At 44.4% G+C, this 25,762-nt stretch overlaps 1 protein-coding gene across 1 annotated transcript in view; it reads left to right on the top strand.

Moving 5' to 3' along the window:
* The window catches only part of ELAPOR2 (endosome-lysosome associated apoptosis and autophagy regulator family member 2), a 139,007-nt gene that overhangs the window by 80,819 nt on the left and 32,426 nt on the right, over positions 1-25,762 (top strand). The window contains exons 3-11 of the mRNA XM_048836524.2: positions 2,093-2,288; positions 3,599-3,746; positions 8,818-8,904; positions 12,135-12,240; positions 13,100-13,252; positions 15,020-15,108; positions 21,601-21,781; positions 22,823-22,951; positions 24,913-25,003. Coding sequence (XP_048692481.2) covers positions 2,093-2,288; positions 3,599-3,746; positions 8,818-8,904; positions 12,135-12,240; positions 13,100-13,252; positions 15,020-15,108; positions 21,601-21,781; positions 22,823-22,951; positions 24,913-25,003 — 1,180 coding nt within the window. The remainder of the gene's footprint in view (positions 1-2,092; positions 2,289-3,598; positions 3,747-8,817; positions 8,905-12,134; positions 12,241-13,099; positions 13,253-15,019; positions 15,109-21,600; positions 21,782-22,822; positions 22,952-24,912; positions 25,004-25,762) is intronic.

The raw sequence follows: 25,762 nt of genomic DNA, 5'->3' as shown, positions 1-25,762 counted from the left end.
GAATCCCTTTAGGCAAAACCTTAAGTTACAAAAAGACAGACAGGAATATCTATTTTATTCAGCACAGCTTAATTTCTCAGCCATTTAAAGAAATCATAATCTAACGCATATCTAGCTAGATTACTTACTAAGTTCTAAGACTCCATTCCTGTTCTGTCCTCGGCAAAAGCATCACACAGACATACACAGACCCTTTGTTTTTATCCCTCCTCCCAGCTTTTGAATGTATCTTATCTCCTCGTTGGTCATTTTGGTCAGGTGCCAGCAAGGTTATCCTAGTTTCTTAACCCTTTACAGGTGAAAGGATTTTTCCTCTGGCCAGGAGGGATTTTAAAGGTGTTTACCCTTCCCTTTATATTTATGACAGGGTGCCATTGTGCTACTCTCTATATGCACACAAAATGCAAAGTTACTCTTTGCCTCAAAGAGTTTACAATATAAGGCCCCAGTTCAGGAAAATCCTTGAGCAAGTGTTTAATTTTAAGCATGTGTTTAAATTCCATTGAAATCAGTTTCTGTGGGACTTAAACCCATGTTTAAAGTTAAGCACCATTCCTGAAGAGGGATGCTTTCCTACTTGGAGACCTCAATAGATTCCTATCCATTTCATGAGTATGAAGACTGTATTAGAATGGATACAATGGTTTGTTTGGAAAATCATACATTCAAATTCATGGAGGTTGTACCAAAGTTACGGAGAGGAGAATTTGGCCTATCTACTGATCTTTCCCTCTAGCCCTGCCAGTCAAGGATGATTATGCAAAGGAATACTGTGTGTGAGTCAAATACATGAGTGGGAACCTGAAATTCAGGCTTAGCTGGGATTTGGATATGACCTGTACTTTCTGCTACTGTACAACTCTTTTCTCAAAGTATTTTAAGTCCAACAGGTTCTTCTGATGTGAGATAAACATCAGTACATATGTACAATATCATGCATTACATCCTTGGCTGGTTTGAATTGATTTATGCCAGTTTACATTAGCTGAGGCTCTGGCCCCATGAGCATAAATGGTTCTTTACCAATCACATAGGATGGGGCTTACAAAATCCATTTGCCCATGAAAGAATGCATGGCTTGGGGATGGTAGAAAGCAAAAGTGGATGGTTTGGGGGTCATGGGTGAAATAGCTTGGGAATTCCTCCACTTGGCTATGATACCTAATTATATATTTTTTAATAGTGGAGATATAAATCGTGGTAGTAATTAGTTTTATTGAATATATATATCATTGCAGAGTGTGAAATTCATGATATTTTCAATAAGAATGTATTACTTTTAGTTAGATATTCTTTAAAATGCAAATAAGGTATGATTGTGACGGGTTGCCCCCATTCTGGGGTGCCACCTGATGTACTGGGGTACCACTGAGCTCGCTTGTTCCACCTCTGAAGCACCTGGCATTGGCCACTGTCAGAAGACAAGTTGCTGGGCTAGATGGACCTTTGGTCTGACTGAATATGGCTGTTCTTGTGTTCAAATTGTCCATATTTAGCTATACATGCATACATTAGCCATACTGGAACTATTAACTTAAAAACACCCAATAACAGATTATTAATGACAGCGTATATTTATTTGTTTCACTGAAAAAGGATTCTGGGATATTAAATCATGAGAGGAAAAAGTGATGGTGGAAGGATGTGTAGTGGACAGAGCACTGGGCTGGGACTCAGGAATCATGGGTTCAATTCCTGGCTCAGCCATTTCTATTGTCACCTTAGGCAAGTTACTTGATTTACACTAAAAGAAAAGGAGTACTTGTGGCACCTTAGAGACTAACCAATTTATTTGAGCATAAGCTTTCGTGAGCTACAGCTCACTTTGAAGTGAGTTGTAGCTCACGAAAGCTTATGCTCAAATAAATTGGTTAGTCTCTAAGGTGCCACAAGTACTCCTTTTCTTTTTGCGAATACAGACTAACACGGCTGTTACTCTGAAACCTCGATTTTTACAGTGGTTTTCTGAGCTGATTCATCGTGTTCCTGATTTTCATGGGTGGGAGTTTTGTGACTGGTTTCTTTATTGACAGCTCACCGATGCTGCTAATTGCCTTTACCATTAATCAGTTGTAAATGATTGTCTTCGCAGCGTTTTCATGTGCTTCTGGTGAATACCTAGAAATGAAAAATCAAGTGTGCAGTAAGTGTGCCGAGGGGACATATTCTTTGGGCAGTGGGATCAAGTTTGATGAATGGGATGACCTGCCAGCAGGATTCTCCAATGTGGCAACTTTCATGGACACTGCTGTCGAATCAGCTGAGAATAAAGCAGAGAGCTGTGACAAGTAAGAGGCTTATGGGTTGGCCTGTGGCCACACTGGTGAAGGGGTTGGTTTGACTCTCATGGATTTCACTGGGCTTTGGATCAAGCCCATAGTTTGCTGTGGGAACCAGTTGCTCCAGTAGCATAGTAACATATAGCTGGTGTTGACAGAAAACAGCGACGGGTAGACTACGCCCCTCAGAATGGAATGCAGGTTATGTGTTAGTGAAAGCTCTCGGAGTTTGATGATGCCACCAGCTGGTTAACGGAGGGGACAATTGAACATGCTGTGCTGTGTAAGTACAGAAAAGTACATTGTGCAGTAAAAGCAATCTCTGCACGTTGCCAAGAAGCAGACTTCAGGGATATTGAATTGTTGAGAATAAAGGATAAATAAAATGGGCCCTATTTGACCCTGCTGGTCCACTGGCACAAAGTCAGTTTCATCATCTACCTAAGCCTTCCTCTGCGCTGGAGGACTCCTCGGGTGCCATAGGACCAGTGGAGTAGCATGACAGGAGTGGCTAGCGAGCCACTACTTTCAGCCAATCCCCTGCTGTCATAATGGCCTCCGAGATGTCATTAGCAGCCAAAAGAACAGGAGTACTTGTGGCACCTTAGAGACTAACAAATTTATTAGAGCATAAGCTTTCGTGGGCTACAGCCCACTTCATCGGATGTATAGAATGGAACATATAGTAAGAAGAGATATATATACATACAGATAAGTTGGAAGTTGCCATACAAAGTGTAAGAGGCTAATTAATTAAGATGAGCTATTATCAGCAGGAGAAAAACACTTCTGTAGTGATAATCAGGATGGCCCATTTAGACAGTTGACAAGAAGGTGTGAGGATACTTAACTTAGGGAAATAGATTCAATATTAGCAGCCAGTGAAACTTGGAGCAGCCTTGAGCTGTTTTAACTTGTACCTGAGTGGCTCTGGGATCAAGGAGGAGTAAAGGTGGCTTAAAACTACTGTTACACCCGGCATGATCAGTGCTGATTGCAGAAGGGCTATTCTTAAGGATATGGCCCTCTGTATCCTAGACAAGCCTTCCTGATGTGGATGCATTAGAAGTTTCCAGGAAACAACATACATTTGCCCCCATTCACAATTTTGATGTGCAAAAAGGTAAATTTTGACAGAGCACATAATCCTTTGTGTGAAAAAGATGTGAGAAATGGGTGTGAAAGGGTCAGGGAGTGACTCTAGCTACAGTGGGGTCCTGTGTCCTTTACTGAGCAATATATTTTAAATAGAAATGTTATAAATGTCTTCTGGGTTCCTGTGATCTAAAATAAGCCTTGTTTTGTTTATCTTTATCCAGCTCTTCGTGGACTCCTCATGGGAATTACATAGAGTCCAATAGAGATGACTGCACTGTTTCTCTAATCTATGCTGTACATCTGAAGAAATCTGGTTCTGTCTTCTTTGAATACCAGTATATTGACAACAACATCTTCTTTGAGTTTTTTGTAAGGCTTTTATACACTGAATCTAACCTCAGAGTAAAGAGATGTGTTACAGATAAAGACCTATTTTGGAATCAGCTTAGTTTTCTCCTCACCAAGTTATTAATGTCTCTTTAGCTTATTAAATCTGAACAAATTTTTAAAATCTCATTTCCCCTCTACCATTTATGCTGCCTGTCTACTTTCTGCATTTCATTCAGCTTTGACAACAAGACTAAACTGCTTGCTTTCACTGTACGGTAGGGTCTTCATAAGTGCCTAAAGGAGCTAGGACCACAAAACCCATTGAAAGTCACCATCATTTCTAGTCACTTTCATAGCCAGGTTGTCTACAGCAGGGCTGGGCAAACTTTTTGGCCCAAGGGCCACATCAGGGTTGCAAAACTGTATGGAGGGCCGGGTAGGGAAGGCTGTGCCTCCCCAAACAGCCCGGCCCCCGCTCCCTATCAGCCCCTTTCCACTTCCCATCCCCTGACTGCCCCCCCCCTCAGAATCCCCGACCCATCCAACACACCCTGCTCCTTGTCCTCTGACTGCCCCCTCCCGGGATTCCCCAGCCCTAACCTCCCCCCGGGACCCCACCCCCTATCCAACACCCCCTGCTCCCTGTCCTCTGACTGCCCTGACCCCTACCACACCCCTGCCCCCTGACAGGCCCCCCGGGACTCCCACACCTATCCAACCGCCCCCTGCTCCCTGATTGTCCCCCCCAGAATCCCAGACCCATCCAACTCACCCTGCTCCTTGTCCCCTGACTGCCCCGACCCCTATCCACACCCCCGCCCCCTGACAGGCCCCCTGGGACTCCCATGCCAATCCAACCCCCCCATCTCCCTGTCCCCTGACTGCCCCCCGGAATCCCCCACTCCCCGCCCCCTTACCATGCTGGAACCAGCCATGCCGCTGCACTGCCCGGCAGGACCGGCGGGCCAGAGCACTGGTGGCGCAGTGAGCTGAGGCTGCGGGGGAGGGGGACAGCAGGGAAGGGGCCGGGGGTGAGCCTCCCCGGCCGGGAGCTCAGGGGCCAGGCAGGAGAGTCCTGCGGGCCAGATGTGGCCCACGGGCCGTAGTTTGCCCACCTCTGGTCTACAGTTTGCACAGTGCTATCAGCAGCGTGCCATCTGTGTATGCAAGGCATTCATTGCATGTCCCAGGACCAGCTATGCCCATGGGATGATTCCATCTGATCTCCAAATGCGCATGGAGGAGATAATATTTTATAACAAAATGGCCCCATATGTGCTAGGTCACACTGCATGCGTGATGCGTGCAAGGTCACTCTGTGTGGAGGACACCATGAGGCATGAGGAAGGCTCTTAAGTTTGGGTCTAGAGTAGAGCTGGCGAGAAATGGTTTTCCCATCCCGCGAATGCTTTCGAGAGATCAAAATTTTGTCCTGTCTCAAATCAGGATGAAAAGTCAGAATCTTGAAAATAGTCACAAACCGAAAAACTGAAACTTTTTTTTTTTTTGGTTCAGAACAATTCAAATGTCTTGTTTCAATTTAGCCCTTTTTCCTTTAACCTTTTCTTTAGTCTGATCAGCTGAAATTTCAAAACGAAAAGTTGTATAGAACCAGAAATATGGGTCAGTTTTGAAAATATTGAAATGAAACAGTTTTGAAACTTTTTTCCTCAATGTTGTTTTCAAGCCAGGAAATCCGTCAAATCTGACCCTCCTGTGCCAATAGTTTAGGTTTCAACAAATAGCCTTTTTTGACACCCCATCCCGCCCCCAAAAAAATGTGTTGAAAAATTGCTGATGAACTCTTGTCCAGATTCCCTTTAACTTGAAAAAATATAATCTAGTTTGGCCAGCATTGTTTACACAGAGAGTCGTGTGGGACTCTAAATATGTGAATATCCTTACGACATTCTGGGAATGAGAATCTCAGTGTCATACAGGTGGCAGCTTAATCCAAAAGTTTCAGAAATGGTTAGTGATTTTGGATGTCTCCATTTTTGGGTGTCTGATCTGAGACACCTTTAAGGGGTCTGATTTTCAGAAAGTACTATGAACGTGCTTTCTGAGTCTCAAGTTGGGCACTCAAAACCCAAAATCACTAGCCACTTTTGGAAATCTTGGTCTCCATTTTTGGGAACGGATCGGTCTGTGTCACTACCATGCAGAGAGATGGATGAAAAGTGAGCTGTTTCTGAGGTTTAAGATTGGGATTTTCAAAAAAGTTCCATGCAGCTTTCACTGCCCACTTGGTACTTCCTCAGACAAGCGCCTTGTGTGCTTTCTCTCAAGCTTCCTCTCATACTTGAGAGTTGTTCCTTCCTGTAACCATCCACAAAGCTACCTCATTATCCACCTTCAAATCCCTCCTTTAAAACTCTCCTTGTGACGCCCACAAAAAACTTGACAAACTTGACAAATTACAGAGACCACTGCCTATCATGGTGACCAACATTGCTATTCTAAGCTCCTTGGGGCAGGGATCATCTTTTTGTTCTGTGTTTGTACATCACCTAGCACAGTGGGGACCTGGTCCATGACTGGGGCTCCTATCCAAATAATAATGATAAAAAGACTTAGGAGTGCAGATCCCATTGATTTTCAATGGGATTTATAAATCATTTCTGTGCTTTGAAAGATTCTAGCCTGAGCTATCTCGCTTTGCCTGTCAATGTTACATTTGCTGCTGAATGTTGAGAAGGGGGCAAATGAGGACTTAAAACAGAGAGAGATGGCAGCTCAGAATAAAGAAAAGGAGTACTTGTGGCACCTTAGAGACCAACAAATTTATTTGAGCATAAGCTTTCGTGAGCTGTAAGAGAGCTACAGCTCACGAAAGCTTATGCTCAAATAAATTTGTTGGTCTCTAAGGTGCCACAAGTACTCCTTTTCTTTTTGCGGATACAGGCTATCACGACTGCTTCTCTGAGTGTGCTGGAAATTGTCCATCTCCTCCGTCACCGACTTTCTCTTGCTGTCTCTGGCGGGTGAGTCATTGCCATCTGCAAAGCACTGTCATGCTATTTCACAGCGGTGCTAGGCCTTAACTAATGTTTTTACGGTATTTTGAGATGCTGGGATGAAAGCCTCTATGTAAGAGATAAGAGAGGAAGACAAAAAATAGCTTGATTTCGATGCCCGAGGCCCTTTATTGCTGTGCCTGTTACTTTCATAAAATCTACTGCACTGTGATAATAGAAAGTGCATACTGTATTATTAAACCTCTTTCGCTTTTTATCATATGTCCTGTCTGATTCATAAGAAGTAAGCAGCAAAATGTGCTTTTACTGCCAGATGCATGTAGCAGAATATGATCCTCCCTGTGGTTTCTTGACTGACTAGTGATTGATTTTCTCATGCAGAGGAGCAAAAATGTTGTTTATTGGAGCACTAGGTCTGAAAGCTGCTTCCCACATATTATTTGCTCTTATCAACATAGCGCTGATGGTTGGTCACCTCCTTACATTTGTCGTTCCCTTTATATGTATCAATTAGCAGGCTGTCATTTTAAAAGCCATTAACCAAATAATTGTAACTTGGCAGCCAGATTTTCATCCTGATGCTCTGTACTTCAGGGGCTTTAAGAATGCACTTTTCCCCAGAATACATTGTTGATTAAATATTTTTCATCATTACATCAGCATCCCCCTATAATTTAGGTATAGAATCTATCTGTCTTAGATATTTATATGGCCCCCATGGTATCTGAATACCTCATAATCTTTTCACATATTTAAACTCCCCACAACCCTGTGAGATAGGGCAGCCCCATTAACCCCACTTTAAAGATGGGAAACTGAGGCATAGAGCGACAATGACACAGCTCCACAAGGGTACTTAGGCGCCTAACCCCCAGTTTTAGGTGCCCAGTTTTAGGCAAAATCCCTGCTCAGCTGCCACCCTAGCCTGTGGGTGCCTAAACTCACTCAGCACCTGTTTGTTTACAGTAAAAGTTCCCTCGGTGTCCAAGTCTGTGCCTCTGGGCACATGCACTGCTGCCCCACTCTAGGCATCTGGACGCCTGTCACCTACCGAAGCCTCAGTTTGATCCACAAACCAGGGAAAAATAGGTTTTCCTCCCCTTAACTCACCCATGGAGCCTAATCTGACAGGTATGCTCAGAGGCACCTATCTCTACCTAAAATAGCAGCACTAGGAGGTGCTCTAGACCAGTGGTTCTCAAAGCCAGTCCGCTGCTTGTTCAGGGAAAGCCCCTGGTGTGTCGGACCGGTTTGTTTACCTGCCGCGTCCTCAGGTTTGGCCGATCGTGGCTCCCACTGGCCGCGGTTTGCTGCTCCAGGCCAATGGGGGCTGCGGGAAGCGGCGTGGGCCAAGGGATGTGCTGGCCACCCTTCCCGCATCACCCATTGGCTTGGACCGGCGAACCGCAGCCAGTGGGAGCTGCGATCGGCCGAACCTGCGGACACGGCAGGTAAAGAAACTGCCCCAGCCCGCCAGGGGCTTTCCCTGAACAAGCGGTGGACTGGCTTTGAGAACCACTGCTCCAGAGGGTATTCCCTGGGGAGGTGGAAGACCCCAGGTTCAAATCCCGCTCTGCCTGAGAAGAGATTGGAACAGGGATTTGCTGCTTCTCAGATAAGTGTTTTAACAGCTGGGCTATTGGGGGATTCTTGCACTTTCTAAGTTGGTATTTAATTATTCAGTTAAAGTGGAACAACTTCAATAGGTGAGCTGGAGAGAGACCCACATCAGAGTATCCCATAGTGTGATGCGAACTGTTAGGCCTGCTCAGAGGCCACCTAGGTCTACACAAAGCAGCAGCATGAGACGGAGACCCTCTTCCATACTTTTAGCTCAGTGGCTAAGGCACTCAGCTGAGAGGTGGTCCATCCCTGTTTCAATCCCTTCTCCTCAGGCAGAGAGGGGAATTTAGCACTATATTTGGAAGCCCTCTCTTAGACTGCTAGTGATTTTGCATGTATTTTCTGGATGTCCTTTGCAACAAGTAACATAGCCCCTGTCCTGAATGCAGTGAGAGGGGGACAGAGAGCAGAATCACACTGCCTTTAGTCTACAGGTATCCTTCTGCGGTGTGTCCTGACTAAGACACTTAACCAGATATCTGATTGTGACCACTGTTTTTAATTGACAGATTCAAAATGATCAGTGTAAAGAGATGGACTCCACGGCTGACAAATGGGTGAAATTAACAGACAATGGCGAATGGGGCTTTCATTCCGTAAGTGCTAAGTGTCGCTCCACAGCGCTTTCCTTTTGTTTATAAATTAACATCGATTCTTATGAGATGTGAGAAAGGGAGGGCCACATCCTGTGAATTCAATGGCTGTGAAAGGAGCACAGCTTCTCTCAGGAGCAAGAGATGTGTGCTCTCAGCTGATGTGTGCTCTGAGGGCCTGATCCAAAGCCTGTTCAAGTCTATGCAGGCCTTCCCACAGACTTCACTGAATCAGACTCTTTAAGAAATCAGGTAGATATATGGGAATCCAAATTCCACAGGGCGCTCCCATTCATTGTGATCCATATCTTCCAAAACGCTTGCTCATTCACTTGCACAGTAGATTGTTCCCTGCCATGTGAATGACACTGCAGTTCACCGGCGTTGTGTGTGCACATTTGAGAATAGGATTTTGCCTTTTATTTTCAAGTGCATTTCTAGGGGCTGGGCTCCACTGTTTTTTCTGAGCAGTTTGAAAACCAGTTGTGACTGGGGTCTCAGGGGTGCCTGGCTGAGTTTGCTCAGTTAGGGCAAACTGCAAAGAATGGGGGCAGACAATCCCCAAATACTTAGATTTACCAAGCCAGCAACAAAACAGCTTCTATAACACCTTACTGGTTGCCCAGAAGCCAAAAACACAGTTCCCTTAAAGCAACCCAGCCTGGGTCCTCCTCCCAGACAGCCACATCAAATATGATGAGGATTATTGAAAATCTTGTTCATCATATGAAAAAGTTCTACCAATCCCAAAGGATCGGACACACTACCCACCAAGTTAATTAATATTTCAGCTCTTACCCAAATACATGCTTACAGCTAATTCTTATGAACTAAACTAAAATTTATTTAAAAAAGTAAAGAAAGAGAGAATATTGGTTAAAAACTCATTATACAACCAGACAGGAATATAGTTCTTAGGTCAGTTTCATAGCAGAGATGGTGAGCTTTAGAGTTGCAAAGAGTTCTTTCAGCATTAGTTCGTAGGTTCAGTCCAATGTTCAATATCAGTGAAACTGGAGATCTCAGTCTTGTGGCTCAAACTTCCCTTGACAAAGCATGAGCAGATTTGAGATGAAAGGATCAGGTCCCAAAAGCCCTTTATACATTTTCCGGGCGGCCTCTTGACTGCATGCAGTTCTTGGGTGAACAATAGTGTCTTCGAAGTAACCTCCTATTTCCTAAACATTACCAGTAGTTAGCTACATGGATTAATATAAGGCAGTTGCCTATCTCCCACCATTTGCAGGTGATTTGCTATATACTTCAAAGAGAAATCAAGATAGTGATATCACATGCATCTGATGAAGTAGGTTTTAGCCAACGAAAGCTTTTGCTCAAATAAATTTGTTCGTCTCTAAGGTGCTACAAGTCCTCCTCATTCTTTCTACTACATTCAGTTCATTTAAATGTTAATATCTCCTTTTGATCTCTGAATTAACAGAATACAATGACAGACAGGAATTGTTTGGTTACATTGTTAACCTCTAACAGTATATATGTAAACACACACAAACACAAACATTATCTACTAATATGTCTCTAAAGGTTGAATCTGGGTCAATTAGCCTGCTAATAACCCTTTCTGCCCCTGTGTCACACAGTTTAGTTGAATTAGTGCAACCGCTCCATGTGCAGCTCCTCTCAAATCAGATTGGAGGTCCCCAGTAGGGGGCCCGCACTCATTTAAGTAAATTGGTTTCTGCACGAGTTATGTTCAGTCCGTGCCCAGAGCATGTAAACTAGCCCTGAGTTTCTTTGTGGTGAACAAATTTCATCCCTCATCAACCCCCAGACTGAGGCTTGGGCTACCCAAAATGTTTTGCTGGCATAGCTATATGGGTTAGGAGGGTGAAAAAAATCATACCCCTGATTGACATAGCTGTGATGGCAAAAGCTCCAGAGTAGACACCAAAGAGTCCTTTTGTTCAGGGGACTGGCATAAGCTCTGTCTCCACTAGGAGGGTTTGCTGGTATAGCTCCATGAGCGGCAAGCCCTTTCTAATGTAGACAAGGCCTCCCACTGGTGGGTTTCACTCTGGAGTGCTTTCTGTTCAGACTCTAACAAGAATGCAGCTTTTAGTTTACCTGTCTGTGAGCCTGGCTGGGCTGTTTGCAGAGCTGATGCTAGGCATAAGCAATTGGTTAGGGCCCCAAGCAACTCAAGGGGGGTGTGTGTGTGTGTGTGGGGAGGGGGGGGGCTATTCACTTTTTTTTACAAGAACTTGCCTATTTTAGTATTGCTGGGAGCGCGGGGGGGGGGGGGGGGACGGGGACACACAAAATATTCCTGCTTAGGGCCTCCAATGGGCTAGCACCAGCCCTGGCTCTTTGCTCAGTAGCTCCTTTATAATTCCTCACCTTAAGCAAACACAAAGCATGAGGTTTGGAAAAGTGCTCAGTGTTAACCTAACCCTAACCCTGCTTGGGCCTGTTCTGCACTTGAAAATGGCACCCATCTAACTGTCGGTTAGGAGGGCGAATTTTGTCTCAAGATAGTTATACCAGTGCAGCCCGAGTGTGGCTGCGATTATACTGGTATACAAGTGCCTTATCCTGGTGTAGCTTATTCTCTTTCCCATAGGGAACAACCATACCAATACAAAAATGGCACAACTCTCTAGTGCCATCAAGGCCTTGGTAAATGGGAGCAGAGATAGGCCAAGGCTGAGAACTTTTGAAAATCCCAACCCATATAGCAGAACTCACGTAAAAGTGTGGCTTGTTAAAATATTGGACCCTGTTTTTTAAAAGGTGAATTGTGCGGCTGTAGAAACAAACTGATGGATTAAGATCCTAGATCTGGAACAGAGTAGAGTTAAAAATGACTGAGCACAAGCACCAGGGGAACGCTGTGCACTCCTGGTGTGCTGGGCACCTCCAGCTGTGAGTCGGCTGGATGGGGGTAGGCACACGACTCTTTGCCCTGCACTGCTTCCTGTTGGCTTAGGGGAACTTGCAGTGCACTTCTTCAAGGGAGGTGCCAGAGCCGCCCTGCCTCCAGCACCTCCATAATACCTGCGTCTGCCCTTCGTAGAGAGGGCACTGCTGCACCTTCCTTACCTATCTGTGCCTCCTACAGCCCATGACTTACAAAGCAGTTGACCTACAGAATCCCCAAATGCTCCAAGGATGTGAGGAAAATGAGTGACACGTACTAGGAGATAAAAGAACAACGTTGAGCAGGGGTCGATCGAAAGATGATGATGCGAAATATCATTCTTTTGTTGTTGCAGGTATCTTTGAAATCAGGGACTAATATATTATATTGGAGAACAACAGGGATTCTTATGGGTTCTAAAGTGGTGAAACCTGTTCTGGTGAAAAACATCACAATTGAAGGTATGGAATATCACACTATCAGCTAATAACTAAACTGTCTAATGTACATTGCAGTAATAATTGATGTTTTATTCCAGCCACTGTCTTTAAGGACATATACTTTGTTTTGGGAGAAAACATCTGACATCATAATCACAGTAAACCTTCCTTCCTCCTTTCTTTTTCTTTCTTTCTTTCTTTCTTTCTTTCTTTCTTTCTTGCTAGTAATTATTCCATGTATTCTGTTTTACTTTTCCAAATCTCTAGGAAAATATTTAGTCCACTGGTGTCCTGAGAAATATGATGCACGGAATTAATTAGTAAATGGTGACGCCTGCTGGGGAAGATTGGAATTGTAGAAGAAAAAAACAACTCAGGCTGTCTGCAACAGCACAGCATAGACCTTTATTATAACTGGGTTTGTCTGCTCTTGGAAATGTACCAAAATAGCTATTTCAGAATCAGAGTGGGGACTAATACTGAAGAAGTGTTACAGAATTATTATTCTAAAATAGTCCATTACATTATAAAACACTCAGGACTTGTGTACACTTGGAAATTTACTGTAATATTCTAGAATAGCTATGTTGGTAAATTTCCAAGTATAGATAAGCCCTTAGTTTCTTATAAGGTAATGCTCATCCAGATCAAACTCTCATTGAAGGGAATGGGAGTTTGGCCTGGGTAAGGATTGCAGAACCAGAGTCTCAGTTAGCAAAGTCCAGCGGACTCAAACTAGCAATGATTGTTTGCGACTGTTCAGTGGTGTTATATACAGTGTCTGTTTTCCCCGAAACAACTGTGTAGGCAGGAGTTGCAGGTACTGCTGCTCTCTATTTTTGTGCCTATTTATGTGCTTAATCTGTGCTTTGCTTTACAGGAGTTGCATATACATCTGAATGCTTTCCATGCAAACCTGGTACATTCAGTGATAAGCCAGGGTCTTCCAATTGCCGGGTGTGTCCCAGAAATACCTACTCAGAGAAAGGAGCTAAGGAATGTACCAACTGTAGTGAAGAAACACATTATGCAGGTACAGGGCATGAGCCAAAAAGAATACACGAACATGTGTCTGCTTCAGTATTATTATCAGCTCTGCGTTCTTTTATGGAGCTCTGTACATACACGGGAATCACTTTGCCCACCGCTAAAATGTAGTCAGAAGAGATTGGGACACAAAACGAAGATTAATATGGTGCCCATCTGAAACTGCAGAGGGAATTTATGTTGGCAACTTATAATGGCTCACACTGGAATTTGGCCAGGGTACTTTATAACTCCCATGCTTCAACAGAAAGCACCATGAGATCTTCAATGGCACTGGTTTTAGATTTCCTCCAAATGATGGTAACCCCCAAGCCAATCTGAGGCATTCGTTCAGTACTGATTCACTTGCAGCTCCCCACTGCTTCCTTCAGCTCCTGAGTGTTTCCTGGAGATCTCTTATTCAAAGAGTCACCTGGTCGACCCCTCCTTGTATTGGGAGATCTGATTGGATGGCAGAAGTCAGCACAGAATCATAGAATTGAAGGGCTGGAAGGGACCTCGGGAAGTCACCCAATCCAATCCCTGAACTGAGGCAGGCCCAAGTATACCCTAGACCATCCCTGACAGGTGTTTGTCCAATCTGTTCTTAAAAACCTTCAATGACGGGGATTCCACAACCTCCCTTGGAAGCCTGTTCCAGAGCTTAACTACCCTTACAGTTAGACAGTTTTACCTAATATCTAACCTGAATCCCCTTTGCTGCAGGCGTTAAGCCCATTTCTTCTCCTCTTACCTTCAGTGGACTTGGAGAACAATCAATCCTCCTCCTATTTATAACAGCCCTTAACATAGTTGAAGACTGGTATCAGGTCCCCACCGAGTCTTCTTTTCTCAAGACTAAATGTGCCCAGTTTTTTTAACCGTTCCTCACAAGTCAGGTTGTCTAAGCCCTTTATCATTTTTGTTGCTCTCCTCTGGATTCTCCAATTTGTCCACATCTTTCCTTAAGCGTGGTGTCCAGAACTGGACAGAGTACTCCAGCTGAGGCCTCATCAGTGTCAGCATATGAGAAATGATAGGTAGCATGGGGATAGGCCATGAAAGTGAAGTCAAATAGTTTGTTTGTTGCATATACTGTGTATAAGTAGCATATTTGATGCATATACACACACAATACTGTGATGTTATCTCAGATACTGCCCATTTGCTCCATTGCTCTTGCAGACTAATTAGCTTCTACAGTTCTTTTTCTTATAGATCAACATTTTGTATAGAGAACTGATTATCTGCCAGAAATGTCTCCTATCATGTTAACTGCTAACATTAGTATGGACACTGATTAGGGACTTGTGCCTCCTCCCATTGAAGTTAATGGGAATTTTGCAGTTGACTTCAGTGGAAACAAGTCCTGGCCCCAGCACAGTAAAATGTTTCTGAAGGGACAGACAAGTAGTTTTCATTTGTTATCAGATAAGAATTTGATTATAGTGCTTGCATGATTGATGCAAATTGGGGTTTACAGTTATTGCAGAGAAAAAGGTTTAGGTGCTGGTCTGACTGTATGGATGGTCAGTGTGTGCCAAAGCAGAGTATCAGACAGTACAAGTAATGGCTGAGCTTGTGAAAGGAACCCACTGGACTTCTGTGGGTTTGGGGTGCCTAATTCACATAGGCTCCTTTGAAAATCCCAGTGAATTTATTTTTGTTCCTGAATTAGCATTTTTCCTGTCCCATCTTACAGTCTGGCTGGATACCTTGATTTTCAGCCCTTTGGAAATCATTGACCACTCTGTTCCTCATCCTTCCTTTTCAGATGAAGGATCCAGTCAATGTACAGAGCGTCCTCCTTGTACGAATAAAGACTTTTTCCAGATCCATACGCTGTGTGATAAGGAAGGCAAGGTAAGTCACATGTTCACTCTGATTCATATTATTTGCCAGTTCATTGAGCCATTTGTGATCTACTGGCCTGAACACAGGACAGGGAGCCCTTAATTTCTGAGTTCTTGTCCTGCTTCCAACACTGACTCTCTTAGTGGCCTCGGGCAAGTCCCTTAACCACACTCTCTATCAATTTATCCATCTGTAAATGTTCATTGCTCTTATGTTTTTCTAAGACATCTATCATCATAGTATGGAAGATCCTAATCTTTTAAACACTTGCATGTGTGATCAGTCTGACTGGGTCATTGGGATGACTCATGAGCATAGGTGTTTGCAAAATCAGGGCCTTGACAGAAATAACAGCATATACGTGCCTCATAGGAGGGAGCATCTTGAGGATTCATTGACTAGGGCTAGATAGTTTAAGCCTAGGGCAACCAGATCTACTGGATCTATTAGAGGGTGAGCTGCATTAGGAAAGTGCCGGTTGTGTGGCTTTATTCTCATTCCCATCACCCCTAGTCTCATGGGAACTCCTTTGCCAAAGCTCTGTAGGTTGGATTTAGAGGTTGAAGCAGCTGCTCATTGCAGCATTTTCCCCTGCAGCTCTTGCAGAAACTGGTCTGATCTGAGAGTTGATCCTTCAGAACTACTTTCCCCAAACCCTAGATCCTCTGACCTCTAGAGGCCCTCCCATCTCCCTTAGATCCAGGGTTGGGGGTAGCAAGTCATCTGCCTCAGGAAGTTGTCAAAATCCACTTAATTGATGGCCAGCTGGAGCAACACCTGCTAACAAGATGGAGCCTTTCCGCCTAAGGTTGGCAGCTGATTATACCCCTCTTTGTACCTGCACCTGCTTTAAGAAAAATCATATTAGAACATTCACTTTCAGAACATGGCAGCATGTGTAACGTTGACTTATCACACACACACTTCAAATCACATGGTACCTGTACTCTGCAACCTCTTTCTCATGACTTAGTAAATAAATAGCATTTACCACTACACCCCAAGGTAGCAGCCTGTAATTGCCATCTCCTGCAGATTGCGCTGTAATTGATCTGTGAAATTCAAGTCCCTCCTCAAAAGTCAGTTGCTTTGATTAGCCTCCCAACGCCGACCTCCGGGTCCACCACTCCTGCCTTCTTGATAACCTTTCCCTCAAACTACTATCAAATTAACTCATCGCAATTACATTTCAGGGTATAGAGCAGGATAAAGAAGTCATTGTCTGTATGAAATTTTGGTTTGTGCTGACTTCGCTAGTGCTTTTTATGTAGCCTGTTGTAAAACTTGGCAAATATCCAGATGAGTTGATGTACACCCTGGAAGACCTCTGCGTACTCCAAGGAGTATGCGTACCCTGGTTGAGAACCACTGTCCTAAGAGACTGCTCAAAAGCCTGTTGAAATTAATGGAAGTCTTTTCATGAACTTGAGGTTTTCAAAGGGGCCTAAGGGATTTAGCCACCCAATTCCCAGTGGGTTTCATTGACTTTCTCCTTTGAAAATCCCAACCTGATTGGCTAAATTCATATGCACATTGAGTTCAATGGGATTACTTGTGGGTGTAACGTTTACTCAGTTGCATGGAGTCTTTATATAAGAGCTATTAGTAGTAGTAGTGTTTTGTTTTAAATGACCAGCACACCCGCTGCAGAAATAACAATATGCTGGCAAGCCCATAAGGCCATGCCAACTGCACTGCAGCTTCGAACACAAAAAGTCCTGCATATTTACCTCGGAATTCCCCTAGTACTACATGGCAGTTATCTTCTATTGTGACAGTCGTCTCCAGAGAGGTAAAGAGAGATGTACATGAGATGGGTGGCCTAACATTTAAAATGTTGCCAAATTGAGTCCTGTATATATTTATCCACTTTGGAACATATCTAGTTTTCTTCTCTTGAGCTATTGAATCTAATGCATAAGGCATTAGTTTTCCAACTGTTGGGCATGCCTCCCTCTCCCCCAGGTGGGCACAACAAGGTTAATAGGGGGTAGGGGGGGCAGCAGAGACCTGACTAGTTAAATTTTTTTTCTTGTTTCTTCAGTAATAAGGATTCTTCTCAGTAGCTGAGTCTCCTGCTTCGACTCCAGCCAGGCTGGAAGATCAAAAAGAAAAAAGCAGGAGAGGAGGAGGAGAGAGCAGAAGGAGCGGGAGGGAAAAGAAGTAGAGAGAAGAGGAGTGGGAAAAGAACGACTTAGGGAGAAAGGAAAACCTAAGCCAAGGAAAGTGCAGACAGCAACAACAAATCTTGAATTGGGGCTCTGTCGGCCAAAGCATCTGGGGACCCCTAGCCCTAGTCCTTATCCTGGCTCGGAGAGGAAAGTGGGACTTTCTGTCACATCCGCCAAAGTGAGACCAGGGGGGCCAGCTATCGTTGCTGGCCATCCCAGAGCTGTGCTGTGGGTTAACAGGCCAACCAATTTTCCTGGGCTCTAGCCTGGCCAGGAGTAAAGGGCCTGACCTCTACCCATTCTTCCTCTCCTTGGTTACCCCTTGGGGACCAATCTTCCTTACCCTGGGGCCTATGAGCATGGATGTCTGCAGCTCTTCCAGTGTTTCAAGCAAGGGACTATATGAGGACTGCCCAGAAGAGTCCAAAGGAAAAGGAAGCTCAGGGGGATCAATCCTCTCATCCTCATAATGAGAAGGATACGAGCAGAGATCTGCCTCTGACTCATCTTCCTCCCATTTAGGTTACGACTCCCACGAATCGCAACCACTACTCCCATCTGCTCTCCCAACATGGCTCTGAGAGCACATCTTTGTCTCTTACACTTCCCGTGATCAGCCTGAGTTGTACTATGGGATTCCTCACTCTCAGTTTTCTGTTGTTTCAATGCAGACACTTCCTGCTCCAGCCTGTTACTCTCTCACTCACTGTCACCCGCCCCGGGCTTCTACAGTGCTACTATATGAGCTGCCCTGTTCCACCGTCCCCCTCTCCTACAAAACAAACAAACAAACAAACCACTTATCAGTTATTCCTTCTTCTCCACCACTCCTGGCTGGCTTGCCAAATCTGTTACCCAGGATTTTCAAAGCAAATTTAAACATTTCACTCCAGGCAGTGTCAGGAATAAATCAATGGGAACACAGCAATTCTGTCTGATGAAATATTAATACAAGTAAGCGTGCTCTTATCTAAAATGACAATTTATTAGATATAAAGCACACAGACATAAGCAATAGGTTTAGGACATCCCAGATATAGTTACCCAAAGTCTGAGATGATTTTGAGTGATCACCAGCCAGACTTCCAGGGGCCCGCTTTCCATCCAGCTGATGAGGAGTTTAGATGTCGGCTCCTTTCTGGAAGAAAAGCTTCCTTGGACTGCTGTGAGGTATTTACTTTTACCTAATCTGTTATAGCTAACTCTAACAAAACATATCTACAGTGACTCCTAGTGCAGGGGTGGCCAACCTGTGGCTCCGGAGCCATATGTGGCTCTTCAGAGGTTAATATGCGGCTCCTTGCATAGGTGCTGACTCAGAGGCTGGAGCTACAGATGCTAACTTTCCAATGTACCGGGGGGGGTGCTCACTGCTCAACCTCCTACTCTGCCCCAGGTCCTGGCGCCACTTCCCCCCTCCCCCCAAGATCCCTGCCCCTTCTCCCAAGCCTGCCATGCCCTTGCTCCTCCCCCTTCCCCACCAGAGCTTCCTGTGCACTGCAAACCAGCTGATTGCGGCGGACGGGAGGCATGGGGAAGGATGGGGAGACACTGATTGGTGGTACTGCCCCTGGGTGGGAGGTGCTGGGGGCTGGAGGGGGGTAGTGGATGGGGGGCTGCTGACATATTACTGTGGCTCTTTGGTAAATTCTGGCTCCTTTTCAGACTCAGGTTGGCCACCCCTGTCCTAGCGGGTCAGCATAAGAATCTCTACTGGGTCACCCATTCTCCTAATTTCAACAAACTACTCATTGTCTCAAAACATTTCTAGTATTTCTAGCCATAACAACAATATGTCAGGGGCACCCAAAACCAAGGTCGCTATCCACTCAGTCTCTTCCATAACTTTCTATCCCGTCCTCCCTTTCTAATTAACAAACTGCAAATATGCAGCTGTCTGACCTTGTCTCACAAAGACCTAAAATTATTCCTAGCTATGCGATGTTTGGTTTACAGCTAGCAGTACATGGCTGATTGCAGGACTGCCAAGTTCTGGGGTACATGCAGGAATGTCATGGGGCAACAGGAGGAGAGAGGTGAGGTGGGAGGGGATGTGGCCTCCCCCTATGTAGAAGGTGGGGAGGGGCGCATTCCAGCTTGCTTGCCTGTCTAGAGATTGATACATAAGTGCTCCCCCTCTCCCTATCTGGGAGGTAATTCTTCCGTGCACACACAGCCTCTTATAGGTAAGTGCTGGAGATCGCACCAGGGCCAGAGGAGTGATTCTGTGAGTGATTCTAGGGATCCCAGGGACATGAGGAAAGGAGTGCAAGCCTATCTGTCTGTTTCCTGCTGGGGCTGCATGCCCAGAACATGTCCTGGGCTGGGGAGCAGCAGGGTGCCCCAGCCGGATGGGCTTCTGGACCCCAGGCATCTGTGGAAACACTGTTTCTTAGAAAGACGGGGGCATTCATGGTGGGATGTGACTTTCTGAAGCGGGACCCAGCAAAACAACATTTGGGAATCTCTGGCCTAATGAAATCCTGAAACCAAAATCCTGCAATGATCTGTCCATTAGGAACCCTTGGGATGGTAGCTGAGCTTTGCATGGACTCAAGTCTGCTCATGGGGGATCGAATAGCACAGTCTGAGCTGTACGTCAAATGAACAAATAAAATTTCACTGCACATAAGTCAATCCTGGGGGTTCAGGAAAAGGCAGCTCATGCTACCTGATTTCGTCTCCCTCCTAAATAAGGGTTGAAGAGAAATTCAGCGTTTTTCAAAGGATAGGCATGTGCTGAGATGATGTTCAGCTTGTGAAGTTCTCATGTACAAATGCCTCAAAACGTGCTCAGTTTTCAAAACGGGGGGGGGGGGGGGGAAGGAAGTATTCTTTGTATGTGTTCTTCATACAGAGCATCCCAAACACTTCACAGAAAAAAGTCTATAAAATGCTCCAGGAAAAATAGAAAGTTTTTGTTTTTAAAGCCCAGTTTAAAGAGGGAAAGTGATTAAAGCCAACATATTCAAATTGGAAGTCAATGGAGATATGCTGCAGTGCCTAAAAGAAATCAACTAACTAAGGTCTGATCCAAAGCCCATTGGAAAGACTGACTGACATCAGTGAGTTTTGGGTCAGGTCCCTAGTGATGGAAATGGCAAGCGGAGATAACTGATATTTATTTGTTAATAGAAGAGAAACATACTTTCACCTGATTTGTAGCTGTCAAGTTGTGCACATGGGCAGCCTACGTAACTGTGCGATCTTATTACTATTACTCTCATCCTTTCCTCATATTGCTTATTACACTCACTTTTTGCATCTAGTTTTAAATTATATTGTAAGCTCATCAGAGGAAAGCTGTGGATTCTTGTATGTACGGCGCCTTGCACAGTGGGGTGCTGATCTTGATTTGGGCCTTTGCCTGCTATTGCAATACAAACAATGAATAATAATGATAATAATAATAACAGATGCTTGCCTCTTGAAAATCAGGTCACTTATTTTGGTGCCTCGCCATGGATTTAGGCTACTGTCTGGAAGATGATGGCTTCCATGTGTAGGAGAAAATGGGGAGGGGAAGAAAGCTCCAGATGTGGCATCCAAAGTGCAAAAGAGGCCCCTTGTTTCCAGTGGTGAAGAATCCTAACTTATGGGAGGGGATACAGAGAAGCGTAGAGCAGAAGGAGGCTATGAGATCATGGGATTAGAGTGGAGAGAGTGCAAGGAGAGTTTATAATGAAGGTGACAGAGGGATGGGGTGATGCTACTGGAGTGACAAAGCAGTCTGTGCTGCTGGACCTGCTGGAGGTTAGAGTGTAGGGATTCAGGAAGCGTAGCCGAGGTGATTGCAGTAGTCCTTGTGTGATTGATTTCAGCAGTGTGAACCTAGCAGTTTTGTCAAATGACCCAGGGATGAGTGTGGGTATGCATGAGCTTGTGTGTGTGATGTATGTGTGATAAAATGACATCCTACCCTGTCAGACTCTCCTTTATCTGCCTGCCTTGACTGTCTCGGATCCTGGCTACACCATAACTTGCTTCTACTGAATGCTTCAGACACTGAATCCTTCTCCTAGGTAAAAAGTCCTCTTTGTCCCATGTTTCTGACTCCACTAACACTCCTCACAGTCAAACCTTTGCTTTGCTTTTATGGCCTAAAATCTTGGAGTCATCTGTGAACCCAGTCTCCTCTCTCCTCCCATGACTCCCTTGTATTTACTTAACATTATTGTCCAAAACGATCTGATTGGTTTTCATTTTGTCATGCCTGGGTCCCACCGAAAACACCCAGCGCCTTCAGGTGAACATTAATTAGGAACTTAACAAGCTTTGAGTCCTAACGCCATCTAATTTAATGTGTGACTCAAATACCTTTCAATTTCAGACTCAGATAATGTACAAATGGATAGAGCCTAAAATCTGCAGGGAGGATCTTCCTGATGCGTTGAAACTGCCTCCTTCTGGAGAGAAGAAGGATTGTCCACCATGCAACCCTGGGTTTTACAACAACGGATCATCTTCCTGTGCTCCTTGCCCTCAGGGCATGATTTCGGATGGAACAAAAGGTATGAGGTCTTTTATCTGGTGAATACATCTTCTCAATAACTTATGGCAGTTAGACGCAGACAGACTTTGCTTGTTTTTCTGGAGGCTGTCACTTGTTTGTGTGTGGCCTACATTTCTGTGATGTGTCCCTGTCAGTCAGTGTTCTGGTTTGTAAAATAATTATTGGTTAAAGGACATGGGAGCAGGGTTGGGGAAGGAAGAGAGAGATGGAGAACATGAAGAACAGGAGTGTCCTAGTTGATCCCCAGAATGCTTTGTTATAATGTATTGCTGCCATTATTTACTGTGACATCTCCTGGCTATGTCTCTTGGCTGGTATGCACATATTTAAAGTTTATTTTTTAAGCTCTCTGAGAATGGAATCATTACCACTGCAGACAAAACATTCTGTCTAGTCCAGGGATTGGCAACCTTTGGCCCATGGCCCACCAGGGTAAGCCCCTGGTGGGCTGGGTCAGTTTGTTTACCTGCTGCGTCCGCAGGTTTGGCCGATCGCAGCTCCCACTGGCTGCAGTTTGCCGCTCCAGGCCAATGGGGGCTGCGGGAAGCAGCGGCCATCACATCCCTCAGCTCGTGCCGCTTCCCGCAGCCCCCTGTGGCCTGGAGCAGCGAACCACAGCCAGTGGGAGCTGCGATTGTCTGAGCCTGCGGACGCGGCAGGTAAACAAACCGGCCCGGCCCACCAGGGGCTTACCCTGGCGGGCCGCATGCCAAAGGTTGCCGATCCCTGGTTTCGTCCATCCCGCTGCCGGTGCCTGTTTGTTCCCTACAGTTCATTGGTCCAGCTAATCTGATTCAAAGTATTGTCAGCAATGAGGCCTCTGTCATCCCAGCTGGGAGAAAGTTCTACAGGTCTGATTCTGTGCGGCCATTGGCTGTTCATTTTTAAAGGGATTAATGTTCCTTTTGAACTGTGTCTTCAGATTTACTCACAGCTGCCCTGAATGAAACACAAATGGTTATGGAGTTTGTTTAAAGCACTGTATTTGATATTTGCTTTTTGTGTGTAATTTTCTTTTCGTGCCTTTTTCTTCCTGTAGAATGCAAGGCCTGCCCTGCTGGGACTGAACCAGCTCTCGGGCTTGAATATAGATGGTGGAACGTTCTGCCGGTCAATATGAAGTCTTCTTGTTTTAATGTTGGCAATTCAAAGTGTGATGGAATGAATGGTGAGCTGGTCTTTCTGTCTTATTACTTGTCTGTCTTTCATGGGTGCCACTCACCAAAGTATTTGAGTGCCTATCCCAGTGAATATATGTGCTTTATGCAGTTCATTCCGACATGCAGCTCCTTTTCTTCCTCTCACTGCAAAAGGATTTAATACCTCTAATAGACATAGAACTTGCTGAAAACCAAAAAGGAGAAAATAAATAGCCTCAACTAGTGTAAACATTTTGGCTCTGTTGACTTCCCTGGAGTTCCACCAATTTATACCAGCTGAGCATCTGGCCCATAGTACACTGTTATGCATCTAAAGGTCTATTTTAGAAAAAAAGTCCTCTCCGAGTTCTGTTTTTGGTTTTCTCCATTTGTGTCTTACCTAATGCTTCATGATCACTGTGACTTTCAAGGACATTTTATTAGTGCTTTTGAAAACATACAAAATTTTCAATCTTTGCATCAAGCCAGCCTAGTGCCTTCAAAGCAGTCTCCCTGCATGCATGCTGAGATGGCAGCAGAGAGCCGTCACAGAACCCCTGTGAAAATATTCCCGTTCAAAAATTTTCCAACCCATCCTCCTACTAGTGCCTGTGAGGAATTGTTCTTGTTTGTATAAGGGTCCTGGTGAACAACTGTTCTCTATTTTACATGCTAAGGCTGCTAGGATGATGTAATTCAGTCCTTGGTTCAGCAAAACGCAGAAGCGCATGCTTAACTTAAAGTGCTTATGTACTTTGCTGAATAGGGATGGACTTCCACGTATCTGTAGATTTTAAGGACAGAAGGGACCACTATGATCATGTAGTCGGACCTTTTGTACATCACACCCCATAGAATTTCAATTGCTTTGATAAATCATGACTTCATGGTAACATTTGCACATGAAATTGACAATGAATAGCTAACTTCCAGGAGATGCAGGAAAATGATGGGCTCTCAGTTAGCTATTACCACTCAAAAAAAAAAAAAAAGATCTTGGAGTCATTGTGGATAGTTCTCTGAAAACATTTGCTCGATGTGCAGCGGCAGTCAAAAAGCATAACGGAATGGTAGGAACCATGAGGAAAGAGATATATAATAAGACAGAAAATATCATAATGCCACTATATAAATCCTCCACAGCTCTAAACTGCATACAGGTCTGATTACCCCAATTCAAAGAAGAAATATTAAACTTGAAAAAAAGGTATAGAAAAGGGCAACACAATTGATTACAGATATGGAAGCCGTTCCATACAAGGACTGATTAAAAAGACTGGAACTGTTCAGCTTAGAAAAGAGATGACTAAGGTGGGGATATGAGAGAAGACTATAAAATCATGACTGGTGTGGAGAAAGTGAATAGGGAAGTATTATTTACTCTTTCACATAACACAAGAGACATGGGTCACCCAATAAAATTAATAAGCAGTGGGTTTAAAACAAACATAAGGGAGTTCTTCTTCCCACAATGCACAATCAAACAGTGGAATTCGCTGCAAGGGGCTGTTGTGAAGGCCAAAAGTATAAGTGTGTTTAAAAAAAAAAAAGAATTAGATCAGTTCACGGAGGATAGGTCCATCAATGGCTATTAGCCAAGATGTTCAGGGATGCAACCCCATGCTCTGCGGGTCTCTAACTCTCTGACTGTCAGAAGCTGGGACTGGACAATAGGGGATGGATCATTCGATAATTGCCCTGTTCTGTTCATTCTCTCTAAAGCACCTTGCACTGGCCATTGCTGGAAAACGGGATACTGGGCTAGATGGACCATTGGACTGACCCAGTATGGCCATTCTTATGTTAGCTGATAGCCGTTCTTAATTACCTTTCTTTTAAAACAGTTTATTAGGACTTTACAATTTATTCTAAAGATTTTTAAAAAATAATGTATTTACTAAATAATTTTGAAAAGTACATTATATAGAGAGACTTGGATATTTAAGTAAACTGCCTGTTTCTTGTACAAAAAATGGCCTTTCCTTTGCAGGCTGGGAGGTGGCTGGTGATCACATCCAGAGTGGGGCAGGGGGCTCTGACAATGATTATCTTATCCTGAACCTGCATATCCCAGGATTTAAGTAAGGAACATAGTTTCTTTGTCAATTTTTCTTGTATTCTCCTCTTGTACCTGTTTCACATTGGCTTATGCTTGGAATACAATGGAAAGAAAGTTACTACACTAGAAGTGCTACCGTGGTCCAGCTGCACCGATGCAGCTGCGCTGCTATAGTGCATCCGGTGAAGACACTCTATGCTGACAGGAGAGAGCTCTCCCATCAGCATAATAAATCCTCCTCCACGAGAGGCAGGAGTTATGTCAGTGGAAAAGCTCTCCCGCCAACATAGCGCTGTTCACACCAGTACTTAGGTTGGTGCAACTTACGTTGCTCAAAGGGATGGCTTATTCATACCCTGGAGTGACATAAGTTATACCGATGTAAGTGGTAGCATAGACCAAGCCTGGTTCTCCAGTACCAGATCATCCATAAGTAACTCATTATCCAGTATTTTATTGTGATTGGGACTGTTGACAACATAAGCATTGAATCTGCAATCAGGATTCTTCTTACAACTGCATGGAGTGAAGTCATTGCGCATCATAACAGAATCAGGGCCTTGGCCAGTGACTAAGGGCCATATTGTGCTCTCAGTTAGGCTGGAGCAAATCAGATGCAATTCCACTGAAGTCAAACCAATGAGATCTGAATCAGGCCCTAGGCTGTGACCCTGCAGGGCTTACATACATAAGCAGTCCTACTGAAGTCAGTGGTCTGATGTATTCCCATACATAATGAGCAGCCATATGACTGACTTTTATTTTAAATTAAGGGATGACA

This window comes from Caretta caretta, chromosome 1, assembly GCF_965140235.1.
Source record: "Caretta caretta isolate rCarCar2 chromosome 1, rCarCar1.hap1, whole genome shotgun sequence".
Lineage (NCBI taxonomy): Eukaryota > Metazoa > Chordata > Testudines > Cheloniidae > Caretta > Caretta caretta.
Note: the sequence above shows the minus strand (reverse complement) of the source record. Positions and strands in the feature narration are given on the sequence as shown.